Here is an 18679-nt window from a genome sequence, read left to right on the forward strand (position 1 = left end):
CACATGAAGCTCAAGAAGAAGTAATACAAAGTGTGGGTACATTGATCCATCTTGAAAGGTGGATCAACACACGATGGCTTACAACCAACCAATAGACCGAGCATAGGTTCCTCAAAGGAGCAGTTAGAGAAAGGACCCAAAGAGCTGAAGAGATTTTCAGCTCCACAGGAGGAACAAGTACCAACAAGTATCCCCAGAGCTCCGAAAGACTAAAACACCAAACAAAGAGAACCCATGGCTCCAGCTACTTATGTTGCAGAGGATGGCCATTTCAGACATCAATGAGAGGAGAGGCCATTGCTGCTATGAAGGCTCGATGCCCCAGTGTATGGGAATGCCAGGTCAGGAAAGCGTGTGGGGGACTGTTGGTAAACGGGGAGGGGAGATGGGATAGGGTGTTTTTGGAGGGGAAACAAGGAAAGGGAATACCATTTGAAATATAAATAAAGGAAATAGCTAATAAAAAATAAACAAAAAACAAACAAAAAAGTTCAGAACCTAATCCTGAAATTCCTCAGTAGGCAATAAAACCTTTGAGTAATCTGAGCACCTTGGACCTCAGCATTGTACATGACTTTCTTGGGTCAGTGTTTGAGCACAGAGTGCAATGCAGGCTAAAGACTAACTGATAAGGGCATTGACCTGTGTTATCTAATCCCAGTGGTAATATAAAGAAAAAGTGATATATGTCCACTTGGGTGAAAACATTTGAGGATAATTAGTGTAAACACAAAAATAACGTTTACATTTTAAATTTGTCTCTCATAATACCACGTAAATTACCTTCATTTGTAACTGCATTGAGACATACCATATTTGTTGTTCCAGTAGAGAAAGATCCTTTCTTCCTTAGACTCCCTTGGTCTGAGTGCCTAGGTATCACTAGGTTCCCACCTGTCACAAGATAAACAAGAAGCTAGGAAATTTATATTATTTAGGAAATAGTGTGTAAATTTATTTACTCATGATATTGTATCTCATTAATGTTTATAATTGATAATTTTCATTTAAAATATTTTTTAAAAAATGAATATTGAAGTATGAGTACCAGAAATTCTAATTTTGTACTTTTCATACTCTAAGCTGTACCAAGCAATAATTAAAGTGTAACTGAAATATTTTAAATAAATTCTGTTAGTAGATTGGCACATTTTATTATATGTATATTGGAACATTTCATGTTCTTCAGATAATTGTCAGCTCGACCCATTCTATTTCTTGTTTCATTGAAGCATTGCAGCAATTAACATATATGTTCAAGTATTAGTGTGGAATTACTTTGCCTTTCAGCCAGGAATTGCAGCTAATGGGAATTTCTTCCTGGGATGATTAAATTCCCTGAGTACTCTCTTTGCAAACAAAGTTGAAGAAAGGTATATAATAATAAATAGACTGTTAAATGTTTTGATGGTTTATACACTTTCAAGTTGACTGAAATCATCTAGGAAATCATAGAAGCATATTTCTGATTGTGTCAGAGATTTTCCAGGTGGGATTATCAAATGGCAGGTGTTCCACTCTGAATGTGGGAAGTGTGTGTCCTTTGACCTAGAAGCTGAGGTTAAATAAACAGTACCAAAGTAGATGGCCACCAGAGGAGTGCACCCCTTCTTCTTTGTTGCCTTTCTGCAAGGCTAAAATGCTGTGCTCCAGCATACTCTACTCCCAGCCATGATGAACAGAATCTTCTGCAGCAATGAGCACTGTTTTTGCTGGCTGACTCACAAGCTCATACTTAGTTGCCCAAGACCTCCTTCCAAGGAATGGTGGGCAATGTCCACAGTTGCATGGGTCCTCCTTCATCAATTAACAACCCCTCACAGACATGCCTAAAGACCATTTTCATCTTGGTGATCCATAGTTGCTACACTCTTCTCAGGTGAGGCCAAGATATCACTCAAGGTTAACTGAGATATTCTAATAAGATTATTTAACATGTGCTTATTTTATTTCAGTTTTCTTCATATGATGGTCAGCTATGCTCAAACTTCTACATGACTCCTTGAAACATGACATCAATAAACACATATGTGTAAGTATATTTGTGTATTGTTGACTTAAAGTCCTTTCAGTATCATCTATACTGAGAAGTTGTATACCTGGAACAGATTTCATCTTTATTGCTAGTTTCTTCAATAACCACCATATGCGTCTCCAGTCTATATCTCCACTGATCATCAGCAGTCTACTGATATTTTTCACAGATCTAGGGGGGGGGAAATGTAAAATTCCAATTGAAGCTCAAAATACCCTGAAAGTTAAAGTAATTCAGGGAAAAACATAGTAACTAGAAATGTGCAGCACTGAAAAATAAAAGGGAAGAATTATGAAGTTAGTGGAATCTCAGACTCTTTTACACTCTTTAGTTCAGAGGAACTGCACACTCAGAAAGTTGTCCTTTTATTTTTATATGACTTATCAGAAAATTTTATATGATTGCACAAAATCACATTAAGTTATATTTTCCACTCACTTTGTGGCAAATGACATGATTTCTCCTATATACCCCTGATTATATACCTATTCAATGATCCCAGGTCCTTGTCCCCTGCTTTCTGCTGGATTTCCCACAGGGAGGGAGTGTGTAACTGAGTCTTCTGGGTTCACTTTCTACATAGTTCTCTTTTGCACAGCCTCCTGAATTGTTCAGTTAATGTACTGACAACTCTTCTTGTCTCTTTCATACAATTGATTTTTTTTTACCTTTTTTCCTTAATTGTTTTTAGTTATTTTATTTACATCACAATTGTTATCCTCTTTCCTAGTTTCCCCTCCAAAACTCCCTATCCTGTCTTCACTCCTCTTGCTCCCCAACCCCTCAACACCCGCTTCCCTGTCCTGCCATTCCCCTACACTGGCGCATCCAGACTTCACAGCACCAAGAGCCTCTCCTTTCACTGGTGTCCAACAAGGCCATCCTCTGCTACATATGGTACTGGAGCCAGGGGTCCCACCATGTGTATTCGATTGATGGTGGTTTGGTCCCTGAGAGTTCTGGGGTTACTGGGTGGTTCATATTTTTCCTCCTCTGAGGCTGCAAACACCTATAGCTTCTTGGGTTCTTTCTCTAGATCCTCCATTAGGGTCCCTGTGCTCAGTCCATTGGTTGGCAGTTAGCATCCACTTCTGTATTTGTCAGGCACTAGCAGAGCCTCTCAGGGAGCAGCTGTATCAGACTCCTGTCAGCAAGCATTTGTTGGCGTCTGCAATAGTGTCTGGGTTTAGTAACTGTATGTGGGCTGGGCTCCAGGTGTGGCAGTCTCTGAATGGCCTTTCCCTTAGTCTCTGCTCCACAATTTGTCTCTGAATCTCCTACCATGGGCATTTTGATCCTCCTTCTAAGAGGATCAAAGTATCCACACTTTGGTGTTCCTCCTCTTGAGCTTCACACTATCTGTGAATTGTATCTTAGGTATTCCAAGATTCTGGGCTAATATCCACTGATCAGGGAGTGCATTCCATGTGTGTTCTCTTGTGATTGCGTTACCTCACTCAGGAAGACATTTTCTAGTTTCATCCATTTGCTAACAATTTCATGAATCCATTGCTTTTAATAGCTGAGTAGTACTCCATTGTGTAATTGTACAATGTTTTCTGTTTCCATTCCTCTGTTGAGGAACATCTGGGTTCTTTGTTGCTTCTGGCTATTATGTATTGGCTGCTATGAACATAGTGGAGCATGTGTCCTTATTACATGTTGGAGCATCTTCTAGGTATATGCCCAGGAGTGGTATATCTGGGTCCTCAGATAGTGCTATGTTCAATTTTCTGAGGAACTGCCAAACTGAATTCTAGAGTGGTTTTACCAGATTGCAATCCCACCAACAATGGAGGAGTGTTCCTCTTTCTCCACATCCTCACCAGAGTCTGCTGTCACCTGAGTTTTCGATCTTACCCATTCAGACTGGTGTGAGGTTGAATCCCAGGGTTGTTTAGATTTTAATTTCGCTGATGATAAAGGATGTTGAACATCTCTCTAGGTGCTTCTCCGCCATTCAGTATTCTTCAGCTGAGAATATTTTGTTTAGCTCTGTACCCAATTTTTATAGAGGAGACATGGAAAGGGGAAAACAGTAGAAATGTAAATAAAGAAAATATCAATAAAAAGAGGAACAAAATATTATTAAATCAAGCCTGGTGAAACATCTTCTGCATATAATAAAACTGTATGTTTGCTTTTTATATAAAATCTTAAGTTTACTGATGCCCCCCAATACACAATACAGCAGGTTTGAAATCTAGTTTATAGGTCCATTTATTCCTCAATGTTTATAAGCTTATACATCAATTCCATAGTTCCTTTTCAAGTTGTAAGTGTCTCATCAAAATAGACCAAGATTTACAAGGCTGTGTTACTGAGATGACAAAATATTTTCTTTCACTGTAAGTCCATAATATTCTTTATAGGAGGTATATAGTGAGGGTAACATCCAGGAGAGTGAATGTCTTAGCTTAGTGGTTTCCACAATAACATAAACTCCTTCTTTACTCTACTCTATCAAAGTAAAGAACTGTTAAACACTTTCCAATTTATGTGATTCTCTTATACTACCCTCAAGACACTATTAGAAATTATGAATTCAAAAAGCGAAAACTGGAAAAATGAGTTTACTGATTTCAACTAATTTTATCAAAGATAGTTAAATAAAAAGGGGAAATAAATCTATAAAAATTATTTTAGTTCAGCACAAAGACACATGAATAGATTTTTTAAATGTTTCTTGAGTTTTTTAGTAGTTTTAGTAATAAAAATGTAAATGTTCACTACTTTTGTTTTATATAACAGACTTTTTACTTATTTAAATGAGTATGTATAATGTAACTTTTTTCCTTTGAATCATATGAAACTTTATTGGTTTGCATACAAAACCAAAAAAGTTTACGATTTCAATTTCATAATATTAATTGCAAACTATAATGTCCACACATATAAATTAATGTAAAGTATAGCCAATTAAATGACCGTCATATTTATCTAGTGCAAAGTTTAAGATGAACCTATATGAAATACAATTTAATATTGTTTTCTCTTCATTGCCCTAGAAACAAAATTGATTTAGAAGCGATATGGTGACCACCAGTGACTGTGACATTGTTTCAGCAATTAGCCTATTTAGGCAATATGTTGTTGCACTTCATAAAAATGCTCTCTGGATTAAACATACATGTATATCAAGATTAGAGACAAAGAAATATAATGTCTATTTGCAGTAGACTAATAAATAGAAAACCTGTTTATTTTTTTCTATTGTTGTCTATGCTATATTATTTATAGAAAATAATGAAATAAACCTAGTCCTCCACAAACCATGAAGTGCACAATATATGATACAGGTAAACGGATGGAGCCTGGATAATCGAGTAGAAGGAACTAGCAACTTCCAGGAAAGTAGGCTAGAGAATAAGCTTGAAATAACAAACTGGGCTTCCTGTCCTGGCCGTGGTAGGAGAGCATCAGCCATGGCCCTGCGCTACCCCATGGCCATGGCCTCAACAAAGCCACAAGGTGAAGAAGAACATCGGGGAACCAAGACACAGCCTGCCTCGGGGCGCCTCACCAAGCGCACCAAGTTCGCGAGGGATGCGATCCGGGAGGTGCAGGGCTTCGCTCCCCAAGAGCAGAGCGCCTTGGAGTCGCTCAGTGTCCATAGACACGCGTGTGCACTCTAGTTCATCAAGAAGAGGGTGGGCGCGAACATCTAGGCCACAAGAAAGCAGGAGGAGCTGGCAATGTTCTGTCAGCCATGAGGAAGGCAGTCGCCAAGGAAGATTGATGAACCATCCCCCATAAAAGATAGTTCCAAAAGAAGAAAAAAAGAACAAAATGGCAGTCTGCAGAGTTTCAGCAGGTGCACATTTTATTTCCTTTCCTATTACTGCAGTTTACCTGTCTAGACAACTGTCATAGAGGTTTTTATCCTTCAAAAGAAGCAAATTCACTTGCCTGCATGGGCAGGATAATTTGTTTATAAACATTAATATTTGACTTGCCATATGTTCATTTGCTTCTTTGGGCAGGAAACCCTGTAGCACAGGGTGACATAATAAGTTATATAAGATGATACAGGATTTCTGCTCTACTTTTCACTGGATCTGGATACTGAGATTGCAAAGATTCAGCACCAGCAAGTTGTATGCAGTGCTGAGGACAGATATCAAAACTTTGTGTCTGTTAACCCAGTAATTTACCAACTGAGTTATACTACCAATTCTGTGTATTTCATTTAATCAGAGCAAAATGCTTCTCATTATTTAAAAATGTGTGTCACAGCAGAACTGAAAAAAATTAGAACACCATAGATGCAAAGTTGTGCTGACTCGACTAGTTCAGGCCTGTGTTCAAAACTAAGAAAAGAGAGAGAAGAGAGATAAAGACACCAAGAGTGATAGAGTGAGTAGAATTTTATCTCAGAAATTAAAATAATCTGCACATGATTTGGGTCTGGGATTATGCTGGTTAATATTTTGTCTAACAGAGTCAAACAGGGTGACATTACATATATTATATTCATCTCGCATAATGAATTCATGACCCCCCAAACACATGTTCTTTACACTTGCAGTTCCTAAAATTTCAGGGACAATAATATCCAGTCTCAAGGCTGAGGTGAGAAATTGTGCTCATAATGATTGCTTCATACTGGGGATTTGTGAGAACACATTCTCAGATACTGTAATAGGGCCTCACAAATGAAAAGAATAAGATTCTTTAACAATGAAAATAAATGTATTAGTAAGAAGCCTTTGAGATTCATATTGAACAACCCTACACTGACCTGAGCCTTCTGTTCTTTATTTGAGCTATTTTCCAGAGCTCTGTAAAACGTAAAAAGGCCAGAGGCTGAGGCACTGATCCAGGAAGCTTTGCCCTGTAGCAAAGAGGAACTACACCTGTGACAGGGCAGATTCTAAGGTAATCAGTAAGGTTGTGTGTAAGGAAGGTTGAATGTCTGTGAATTTGTAGCCCAGCAAACCTGCCCCTGTATACCACAAATACAACATTTTGTTCAGGTAGAATGTAATAGGCATTGGATTTCTGAAACCATACAGAAAACAGAATTGTAAACTACCACAGAAACTCTGCATATATGGTAATGAAAAGCAGTAACACAAAGTTGTCCATAATTCTTTCTTTGTTATTAAAGAGCCTGTTATAGTAGTGAGGTAATCTGATTTCTGATGTTACGTTTACTTAGCATTACTTGAGTTAACAAGTTTTGGATATATTAATAGTGTGGAGGCTCATATGCACTGCACATGTGTTGGCACTCACTACACATGTGTACACTTGCTAATGTGTAGGGAAGCTGAGGTTGACAAGACTCTCTTCCTTGACCACTCTCTGTCTTATAAATTAAGCTTGCTGCATTGTCCAGATCAGCTAGCTGCTTGCTCCTAAGTTTCTGTCTGTGCCTCTGAGAGAGAATTACAGGCCAGCTTATATGCCTAAAACTCTGTTCATCTGCAGAACATTATTTACAAGAAAGAGTAATTATGCTGTGTTCTTAGTCACTTTCTATCACAGTGCACCCTTCACATTCGTCTCCACACAGTTTTGTAGTAGTGATTCCCATTAATATGTACTTGGTATGTTTTGCAACAATATTCAGGAACAATATTCATTATTTTGAAATCAGTCATTTTCTTAAAGTTCTGCATTGAATCTCATGATTACAAAGTCCTAAAAGGAAAACAATAGACAACCTTCAAATAATGTATTCAGCTATTTCTTCTCATATGTGCTTGTAAGTTTTTTTCTTAGATCCACATATCTTTTCCTCGGATTCTTCAAGTATTCTCTTTGAAAATAATTCAATTAAAGTAAATGAGTGAAATGTATTTGTTTAAGATTTATATTGCATACTATTTCTCTATAGCATACCATTGTATAAACAATATGCTGTCCCATCTTTTAGCATAAATTTTCCTACAGAAAAAATATTCTATTTGATTTGGCATGATGAGATTAATGAGCTTACAGGTTTTTTTTTTACTGTAACTTATGTCTTTTCTATTTATGACAATATTAGAAACATATATTACTTGCATCATACTCACAACTTTCTATAAACAGCGATCATTTTCTATATGACATGGAAATGATGTCAAGGTTGTTATGGAGATAAATACAGTTTCCTTCACATGTTGTTTATTTAAACATAATGGTTATTATGCAATGTAATACGTGTTCCCCTATAAATGAAATTAATTATTTTTCCCTTTTTGCTCTTAGAGTTTGAAGATATGATTTTCAAAGTCATCTTGAATTCCAGATCTTCTTGGCATAGCTGCCTAAGTGTTGGAATTAAAGGTATGTCCTATCATGGCCATGTGGTGATCCTGTTAAAAATGCAGTGGATTAACTTACTGGGACACTTAGAACATTTAAACAATAAATGTTGATTCTTGTCCACAGTTTAGACATCCAGGAGCAGGTCAGGTGTTCTGAGGCTTAAGGATATTGAGGAAAAGATGGAAGTGATGGCAGTTTGTTTGCATGCCTGCCTTCATATTGAGGCTTGATTGTAGCTGTAGAGTCTAAGCTTACTACAGGGCTTCTTGGGAGGCCTTGAATCTTAGAGGCTTGCAGCAGAGTTCTTCCCTACCTTCCCAGGCAGACATATTCCCATATTTTTTTCAACTACATGATTCCTTTCCTACCATGAGGGTAAACTGAAGTACAGAGTCTTTCATAACCTAAAATCATCACTTTTGCCATATGCTGTCAGATACACAAGGCTGTAGTACAGTGCTGGAAGGGACTACATAATCATTACTCAACATTCTGTCATCTGCTTCCACACTGTACAGTCTACTTCATTATGACAAGAATCCATATCACTTGCCATTCTGTGCCAGTGCCTAGGAGTCTGTCACTAACTGTGACTTAGACCACAGCAGGAGAGTTTCATTTTGCTTAGAGTTTGAACTGACACAGCCCATCTTGGTTTAGGAGGTATGGGTCAGCTAGCCACGTTACATCTACTCATGAATCAGAGAGGGATGAAGGGCAGTGCTCAGCTTATTTTTTCCTTTTTAATCTGTCAAGGATCACAGCCCCTGAGAGCATGGACCCACATTCAGGGTATGTTTTCTCTCCCCAGATAAGCTTTCCTGAAAACATACTGAAAGATATACCTAAAGATATGTTTCCATGGTAATTTTAAATCCACTCAAGTTGATAGTTGATATTTACCATTGTAGAAGAGATGGAATAGTTACTAGTCAGTGACAATTCTGAAATTATATTTAGCCACAATTAACTACTTCGAAGAAGCTGAAATTCCACCCTTACATCTTATTACTAAGGCCTTAGGCATACCTGTATAGAACTCTACTCTAGATGTTTCCAATATCATAAGAAAAGAAGCTACATATATTTAGCAATCATATAGCCTGCTATATTAATAAGTATGTTTGCTGTCCAAGTTATAGAAAAATGATGTCATCTCATAATAGTGCTTCCCATTATGACAGAGGCTGGATTAACTGATTAGTCATATAATCAATGTTTGCTATTTTTGAGAAGGCATTACTCTTATCCATAAAATTTGAGCTACTTAAATAAAAATAATTTTCATTTTATAAAACTTTGAAGTTTGTTAGAAATAAAAATTCCTAATCAAATATGAAAAAGAAGATAATGAAAAGAAATCCTGTATGCTGGAACATGATTTTAGCCCTGCCTCTTGTAAGGCAGGAGCAGGGAGATCATCCCAGGTCTGAGACTGTCTTGACACAATAGTGAGACCATGTTGCAAAGCTAATGATATAAATTCCAAGGAAAGTGGTTAAAAAATGATTGCATATTGAAGCTCCATGTCCATAGAAAGATCTTGAAGTCTTAGAGGATGGCCATTCCATTGCAGATGGACACCATGAGATTATGGAAGGGAAAACAATATGATCCTTAACGCCTTTCCCATAAGCTACCAGTCAGCACACACTCCCTTTCCTCAACTTCAGCCATTGTTGCATCTTTATTTTAAATGCATGTACAATCATAACTGGTTGTTTCTCTCTCACATTTCCTTTTTAATTAGGTGTTTTCTTTATTTACATTTCAAATATTATCTCCTTTCCACATTTCACCTCCCCAAACGCCCTATTCTCTACCCCCTCACCCTGCTCACTAACCCACCCACGCACATTACTCTTACTACATCACCTACACTGGGGCAATGATTCATTACAGGTCCAAGGGCCTCTCCTCTCATTGATATCCAACCAGACCATCCTCTCCTTGTGTACTCTTTGGTTGGTGGTTAAATAGCTGAAAGCTCTGAGGGTACTTGTCAGTTAATATCATTGTTCCTCCTATGGGGATGCAAACCCCTACAGCTCCTTGGGACCTTTCTCTAGCTCCTCCATTGGACACCCTTTGCTCAGTTCAATGGTTGGTTGAGAGAATCCCCCACTGTACTGTAAGGTACTGGCAAGGCCTCTCATGAGACTGCTATATCAGGCTCCTGTCAGCTAGCATTGTTGTCATGCACAATAGTGTCTGTGTTTGGTAACTGTATATGGAATGGATTCCTATTTGGGGGCAATCTCTGTAAGGTCATTCCTTCCCTCTCTGCTCAACACTTTGTTTCTAGTCTTTGATTGTTGCTTCCTGGTATTGTTGTTAAAAGTGGAGTTATGTTTATGTGGCTACCTTCTTATTGGTCTGTTAATGGAAGATTACATTATTGCTTTTTCTAGTGTAGTTTCCATCATTCTGTTGGAGTTTTCTATGCATTATTCTTTGAAGGGCTGGATTTGTGGAACAATATTGTATAAATTTGGTTTTGTCATGGAATATCTTGATTTCTTCATTACGGTAATTTTGAATTTTGCTGGATATAGTAGTCTAGGCTTTATTTGTGTTCTCTTAGGGTCTGAATGAGATCTGTCCTGGACCTTGTAGCTTTCATTGTGTCTGGTAAGAAGTCTGGTATAATTCTGATAGGTCTGTATTTATTGTTTTTTTAGAATATACTTAATATTTTAATTGAGGATACATGATTAAATTACATAAAATTTGGTCTATTAACACCACAAACAATAAAAGTTAAACAAAATATAATGTAAACAAATGCAAAACAGAACAAGGTAAACATGTAAGAAATAAAAATAATGGTACTTATTAAAACTACATTACAAGGAATATTAAATGTGGTCACATTATTCTTTACAAACATAAAGCTTTCCTGATGTATGAAAAAGAAAGTTCTCATAATACATTGTCTATAAGAAACATAGGCTAAAGGGGTCTGGAAGGATGTACCAAGTTGACAGTGAAAGACACAAAAATGAACCAGGGCAGCTACATCGGTTTCAGACAAAGTAGATGTCATTAATATAATAAACTGTCATTACTTAAATAGGGTTTGTAACATACATGCTTTTCTTACATTTTGAAGGTTTACAGTTCCATGATGGAGTCACTGGAAGTGTTGAGTTCACGATCTCACTTATGCATGGCAGCTTCTTGCTGTCTTTCTACAACCATGAAACGAGCTTCTTGTCCCTCTCTGGACTGTTATTGGAGGGAAAGTGACCCAGAAGTGACAACACTGCTGGAATCCCAGCTCTCTCCTGGGAGGCTGTGCTCAGAGGACAATGAAACCACCCAGCTCCAGGGTGCAGATGGTGAGTGGAAGGATCCTTTCCCAGATGCTCTACTCATCTTATGTCCTGTGACTCTCCCACAGTTCTTATTTTAGATTTGCTGTCTTTATCCATTTGTTACCCTATGTTCTAACAGGGAGTCTTGGAAAGGCTCCTATTCTCCCACCTTTATAGTACTTTGAACTTTGAACCAGAAGTTATCTGTGACCCCAATATGAAATACCATTCTCAATATCCACTCACAAAATATTAGACAGTAGTGTGGGCCAACTGCATTTCTAATCAGACAAGTATGAAGTTTTCATTGCCTGTTGACATTTCTGGGATCTGAAGTTTTTGTCACTACTTATAGTATTACCCTTGCACTCAAAATCAGCCTGCAACTACATGCGTTCCAGAAGCAGTCTGTTCTGAACAGCCGCTCTAAAAATCAGTCTATAAAAATCCAGCCTTGCTAAGGGTAATGGCAGCATTGGCATTTCTTTCCCAAGCTGAATGAGAGAACGGAGGCCTTCCGTGTCCAATTCTTTAAAGAAAGTAAATATACACATATTAGAAGCTCCAAATGCATCATTATTTATATTTTTACATTTTACATTTTTTACCATTTTAAAAGGTACAGTGAAGTCATTAATTGAATATATATTATGTTCAGGAACTTTCCCCCTGTGCCCATGTCCTCAAGGATCTTCCCCGGTTTCTCATGCATCTGATGGGAAAAAATGCAAAGATAGACAATCAGACATTATGTATGCAGAGGGACGGAGATACATACAGAATGTCCAACAGACAGACAGACACACACAGAGAAAAGAGATAGAGGCAGAAATAGAGAGAGACAGAGACCGAAAGAGTCAGAGACAGAGAGGAAGAAAGAGCAGCACCCAACTCCATATGAGATTTCTCCATTAAATTCCCCTCCTCAGAGCTCAAGGAATCCTGAAGTAGAAAAATAAGAATAAATAATATACTTACCATAGGATAGACTAGACACAAGGAGAACAAAGCCTTCTAAGTCAACTGATCAAAACTTATTTGTACACATAGACGGTGAGGCAGCAGACATTGGGTGTATTGGTGTGTGCAAAGTCTTCCCAGTTTAGTATTTTATAGGACTCCTGAATGTGTAAAAATATGTCTCAGTTTCTTGAGCTCTTTTCTTCTGTCGGTTTGCCAAATCTTACTTTGTTGAGCTATTCTGTGTGGTAACCTAAGTTTCATTCTTAAATTCAATATACAGATCTAAAAGAAACCACCTTCCTGAAATTATCTGCTGACCTCCAACCATTTATCCCTTTATGATCAATATCAACACACAAACAAACAAATGTGAAGTATCTTAGGTGAGGGTTAGATAGATGCTTTAGTGATTAAGACCATGCACTACTCTTTCAGAAGACCCGACTGTAGTTTTTAGTACTTCATAAGCTGGCTCACAACCATGAAAGTGGAAGGTAACATAAAGCAACACCTGAAATTGTCTTGTGACCTCCACATTTGCATGCTGTGTGCACATATCCACCCATTGTTCAGGTGACATTCCTTACTGTATATGAAGGTGCATCTCTGTATTTTCAATTGTTAAATCTGTACTGATAAAGAGCTAAGTGATGGCAGGAGTTTGATACTGTCATTTCTGAACCATCACTGTGCTTTAGATTTTAAATTTTGCTGATTTAAATTTTGCTGACTTTGCTCAAAACATGAATGTCATTGCCTGATGGCAATCCAAGAGATATTCTGGCACTGTCTTACTGCTAATTGCTAATTATAAATATCTGACAGCCAATAGAAAGATCAAAACTACTGGGATTGACCAGGGCAGGAGACAGACAGAGGGGACAAAAGCAGATGCAGGAGTATGAAAAGATACTGATGGAAGCAGAAGATAGGGAACAAAGCTGTAAACAGTGAGAACCAAATGGGTAGGTAGATTGTTGTACAACTTGAAGTAAGTTGAAATGAGCTGTCCCATCAAAATGCCTACAGCTTTGACCTACACAGAAATCTGTTTTATTTATGCTGTAAGCTGCTCTGTGAAAAGCCCTGTTTTCACCTATGCTCACAACAATACACACCTGCAAAACAGTATGTGATGCAGCTTCTTGGGTGTATGGATGATTAAACTGATAGACAATTTCATGGTTTCCTACATAGAGGAATCCAGAGAAGCTTCCATCCCTCTTCCAAACACAATTGACCTTCCTGCCTAACAAGTGTAGCCCAGCCTTCTCACATTTCTCTCTTGCTCACATACCCTTTGAGCCTTGGTAACAGGCTCTCAGGGCAGCAATAGAGCCCCTGAGAACAAAGTCTTTGATTTATTGCTTGTGCTGTATGCATAGAGGCAGAGAAAGCCCACACAGAACTAAGTACACATGTATGAAAACTCACATCTACAAGCATAATCTCTCACTCATGGAGACCCTCATCTCTGTACATGCTCATGTATCACACACAATTGGAGAAACCTCCCATGACAGAGAGGCACATGCAGACACACATACTGAAAAATGGTTGTTTACAATTGTATAGCCATTTAATCTACTGTACACTTGAGAAACTGCCCTGAGCCGCCAAGAAACGGGACTTGTGCATTAGTTCATGATAACTGTGGCACCCACTGCTTCCTCCTTTTCCTGGACTTCCATCAACCACTGTCCAATCATGTTCTCTTTCAGATATCTCTGGATAAAATAGCTAAGGGTCCGGGAATGCAAACTCTATGACCAGTGTGGTGGCCAATCTTTCAGCCGTGTACATCTATGAAGATAGCAGTGTCACAGATGGAGGTAGATGCATAGTGCTCTCACAAGGCAGAGAGGGGAGAGGCACTCAACAGAAAGCAACAGGCATGCCACTTACTTCATTCAGCTTAGAATCTCTGTCTCCTTAGTTGTCTCCAGTCAGTCTGTGGAGAACTTCATCCCTCTGCTCCCTCGGAATCTCTCTTGACCAATTAAAGGTAAGTTGTCTAAGAGACATGGCAACACAGCTTGTGAGCAATGAGTATTTCTTTATGGTCGCCTGTCCCTTTGCCTAACTGTGAAGTATCTTTTAGCCTCTGGTTCCTATATTGATGATTTGTGAGGTTTGGTTCTCCAGAACTTGAGCATGCTATATTAGTAACTCAGGCCTAAATAGAACATCAACATCACTGTCACTCAAACCTCACTGAAGCTGAGGCAAGAAAATCATGTGGCCAGCCTGCCTTATATGGAAATTCTACTGCAAAAACGGCATGATTGTCATTCAGAAATGTCACTGTACCTGACATCTCATAGACTACAAATGCCTCTTACTATGCTAACAGGAAAATGTCAGCAGCAAGGAGGATTAACTGCTCTTTAAGTTTGTTAATGAAATCACCTGAGAGGTTCTTTGCTTGTTGATGGAGAATCACCAAAATATCAACACATTCCTCCTCTCCTCTCTAGAATTGGCTTTACTTTCGATCAGGTCTAACTATGTAAACCACACTACCTAGATGTCTTGGTATATTTCTGTCTCTATCCCAAGAAGCAGGACTTGAGATGTCTTCTGGGTGACTTACCTGATTAAACAATAGGAAAATTGGCAAGATTTCCTATCTTCCAATATCTCCAACAGGTCTTCAACTTGTCGCCACAAGGTCTCCCCAGAAAACACATTCAGAGTCTACAACATAAATACTATTATTCTTTCTCTGGTTCAAATTAAGGAGAGCTAATGGCTGAGTAGGAAGTCCTTACCCAACTGGTTAAAATGCTCCATGTTCTCCTTCTCTTGCTGTCTTGAGATTTTCAGGGACTTTAAGCTTCCCCTAGAACTCCACACTCTCTACTTCCCCATGGGTTCTCTGCCTGATCCCCCACCCGACATCCAGGTACATGCATCAAGACTGAGGGAATCCAGGCAGGCTCTTGAGCAGGTAAATGCTTATAGAGTTCTACGTTTAAGGATTTCTATTTATTTTGTTTCTCAGAAGACTTTGCGCATGTGAATTTTTGGTCTATATATAGGTATATGAATTCATTACTAGAGCCAAGGTTACCCAAGAAAATTAGGAACTGAGTAGAGAACTTATGAACAAATATATGAGAGATGAGCTCAAATAGGATCCATATTGAATGATATTTTTTTTTTTGGAATGAGCCATGTCTGGAGCCTCATGCACTGTCCATAAATTAATTTGTACTCTGCAGAGCATTGGAGATCAGAATGCTTTATGTCCTCCTCATGTTTTGATCTAGGAACATTTACAAGTGATGACCTGGCCCCTCAGCCTAGTCCTGTACTTAGAGTACCACCTCACTTACAACTCTGCACTGGCTAGCAGCAAGTCAGTCTGGGGATTGGGTTGTGTCTATGTGTACAGGGCCAGCTGTGATATGAAAAGACCTAATCTCTGTCTTCACTTAGACCAACAAGCAAGGAGAGGTGAGAATAATAGGGAAGGATCTAATAGGAGAAGTGACGAAAAAGTGTGTGTCTGGGACAGATGTGGAATGGAATGTAAGCATTGCAAAAAGGACACTTAGAGATTCACTTTCTGTCCTCATCTAGGCACAGACATGCAAAGGGACCAGTGGTAAGAAAACCTCGTGCTGTAGTGATGGAACAGTTATCAGTGTGGCCTTTATATATGATGCATTTGCTGAGTGTGGACTTGTGGAAATAATTGAGAGTTCATTATTCTCAGATAGCAATGGTTAGTGAGACCCTAGCTGCTCTTAAGGATCCAATAGGAATCACCCTGTCCACAGGCTTCAATATCCAAGCTGGAGACCATGAATCTTAAGTTAAAGGGAGGACCCTCTGCAGTGAACACTTGCAGCTTGTTTCAGCAACTGATGATTGTGATCAAAAAATTCAGTCCCAGGAGTGAGAAACCCACCTTGTACTTTTATTCAGTGAACCCTGAAGCTACAGAAACAATATAAGCTAGTACTATTACTCTTGGTTACATACCAGAAGTAGATGGTAAGAACCTACTGTTGAAGAAACCACAGTTCAGTCTTGGTACATAGAGAAATGAACTGAGTCTGGTAGACATCTGACTGCTGCTTTGCATTCTCTGTGAAGCGTGGTGCTATACATGGGAGAAAAGTCATGTTCTGACTACTAGTGGATTTTATCTGCTATTATTCTAACGTGCTTGGTAGGATATGCCTACAGATTCAATCATGATAGTCTTGCTATAACAGTAACCAAAATGGTCTGGTTAAAATTTTGGCCATTAGACAAGATGAAATCCATACCTAGATCTTTAATCTGGTCCTAAACCCACACTCTGGTACATAACAGATCATGAAAAGACATACTGCTGTCTTTTTGGACATACTTTCAAACTGCTTCCTGAATGTGTTCATGTTCATAGATTAGTGCTACTTTTCCCAAAGGTCAGAGAAACAACTTTTGCAGGGGGATCTGTCAATGTATAGACTAATTTACTGTCATTGGTTTTTTTTATTATTATTACTTGTATTTTACTACTCTCTTTATCCTTATCATTACTATCATCATTATCATCATCATCATTATTATTATTATTATGATGATTATTTAGATGTATACCTATTTCCTTAATTACCTCCAGTTGCTGAGAGTAAATGTTAAGCATTTGACCCCAAATGAGACATTTAAATCACACAAATACACACCAGACCTAACTACTCAGAGGCCATGGTATAACATGACCTAGAAACAGTATAAAAGGTGGAAAATAGGAGAAGCGCTTTGAAAACGTCTGTTCTGGACAGGATAAGCCATTGCACTCATAAAAACCCAGCAACTGTGTTTACTTGCACTATACCTTTAAAAAGTGAAGCCCTTACAGCATGCTATCATACATATTAAAGAAGCTCCTAGAACAGCTTTATAAGAACAGCTAATAATATCAAGTGTTTTGGGTATAATGAGTCATTTTTCTTTAGGGGTAGAGAGAGAAGAATTTTTCCAGCATCCACGGGACACCACAGGGAAGACATGCAACACACCTGATTGAACACAGCAGGTTTTATGTTTTTTGTTTTTGTTTTTGTTTTTAAATGTTACATGTCCCTTGGCTTCCAGGGACAAGGACCTTAGCACCATGCCTGACAAGCAGAGTTTGATCATGGAATCTAACATAGTAGTAGAAAATACCTGATGCCTTCAAGTGCTCCTGAACTTGAGAGAACCTCTAGCATATGTTCTCTAGAAGCAAAACAATAAACACATATACAGAAACACACACACACACATACACACACACACACACACAGAGAGAGACAGAGACAGAGACAGAGAATAAATGTACATTTAAAGGAGACATGATAGTTGAAGAGATTTTTCTTTTTAAATTGGTTTCTGTGCAATTTGAGGGAAAAATCAATGTGTTGTGATTAGCTTCACTTCTGAACAGGGCCAAAGTCAGAAGCATTGAATAGAATAGTTGACCACCCACAGGTCATAGTGAGCTTCTTTCTGCCAGCATGCCACCAGCAGCGAGTTTGTCCTGCCATCTCTTGTTGAGGACAGTATCTTTGTGTGAGGTGAATGCAAGTACTAGTCTCATTGATTAGGTCATTAAGCATTCAGGGAAATCACATGCTGTAGGAACCATGTTCAGGCAAGCACATTACTCTGTGTAGGCCAGACAGATTTCCCTGGTGTATTGTCTTGTGTTTTGTGGCAAGATTGTTGAATCAGTAGTATATCCATCAGGACAACTTGGTTGTAGGACTGGACAAACTGGAGCAGGTGACATGGTGTATGAGGAGTGGAGAAAGTCTTCCTCATCTTATTTATGTTCTATAAATGTGATAAATTGCACAGGGCTGTAGTCATCTTCTCTTGTCTTCCAGGGTTTGAGAGGTGGTCACTTTGTTACCAAAGTTCTTTTCACATCTGTGATGAACTGAAGATTCAATATGAAGTGAACATCACAGAACAAAGTCAGCACTTTAATGGTATAAGCCTGAAACCGCATCCTCAAAGGTTCTTCAGGGAGCCTAGCAGAAACACACATCCCTAGGATATTTTCTGGAAAATACATCTTTTTCAGTTTTCCATGATGTTGCAGTACCAGACTATAGTAATCTCA

At 38.5% G+C, this 18679-nt stretch overlaps 1 protein-coding gene and 1 pseudogene across 1 annotated transcript in view; one reads left to right on the top strand and one right to left on the bottom strand.

Annotated features, from left to right (window-relative positions):
* Nucleotides 1-5460: 5460 nt before the first annotated feature.
* On the top strand, nt 5461-5774 carry LOC127668814 (60S ribosomal protein L36-like; annotated as a pseudogene).
* Nucleotides 5775-7645: 1871 nt separating this feature from the next.
* The window catches only part of LOC127668494 (STAM-binding protein-like), a 37797-nt gene continuing 26763 nt past the window's right edge, over nt 7646-18679 (bottom strand). Inside the window, exon 6 of the mRNA XM_052162133.1 lies at nt 7646-7681. Coding sequence (XP_052018093.1) covers nt 7646-7681 — 36 coding nt within the window. The remainder of the gene's footprint in view (nt 7682-18679) is intronic.

This window comes from Apodemus sylvaticus, chromosome 18 (genome assembly GCF_947179515.1).
Source record: "Apodemus sylvaticus chromosome 18, mApoSyl1.1, whole genome shotgun sequence".
NCBI lineage: Eukaryota > Metazoa > Chordata > Mammalia > Rodentia > Muridae > Apodemus > Apodemus sylvaticus.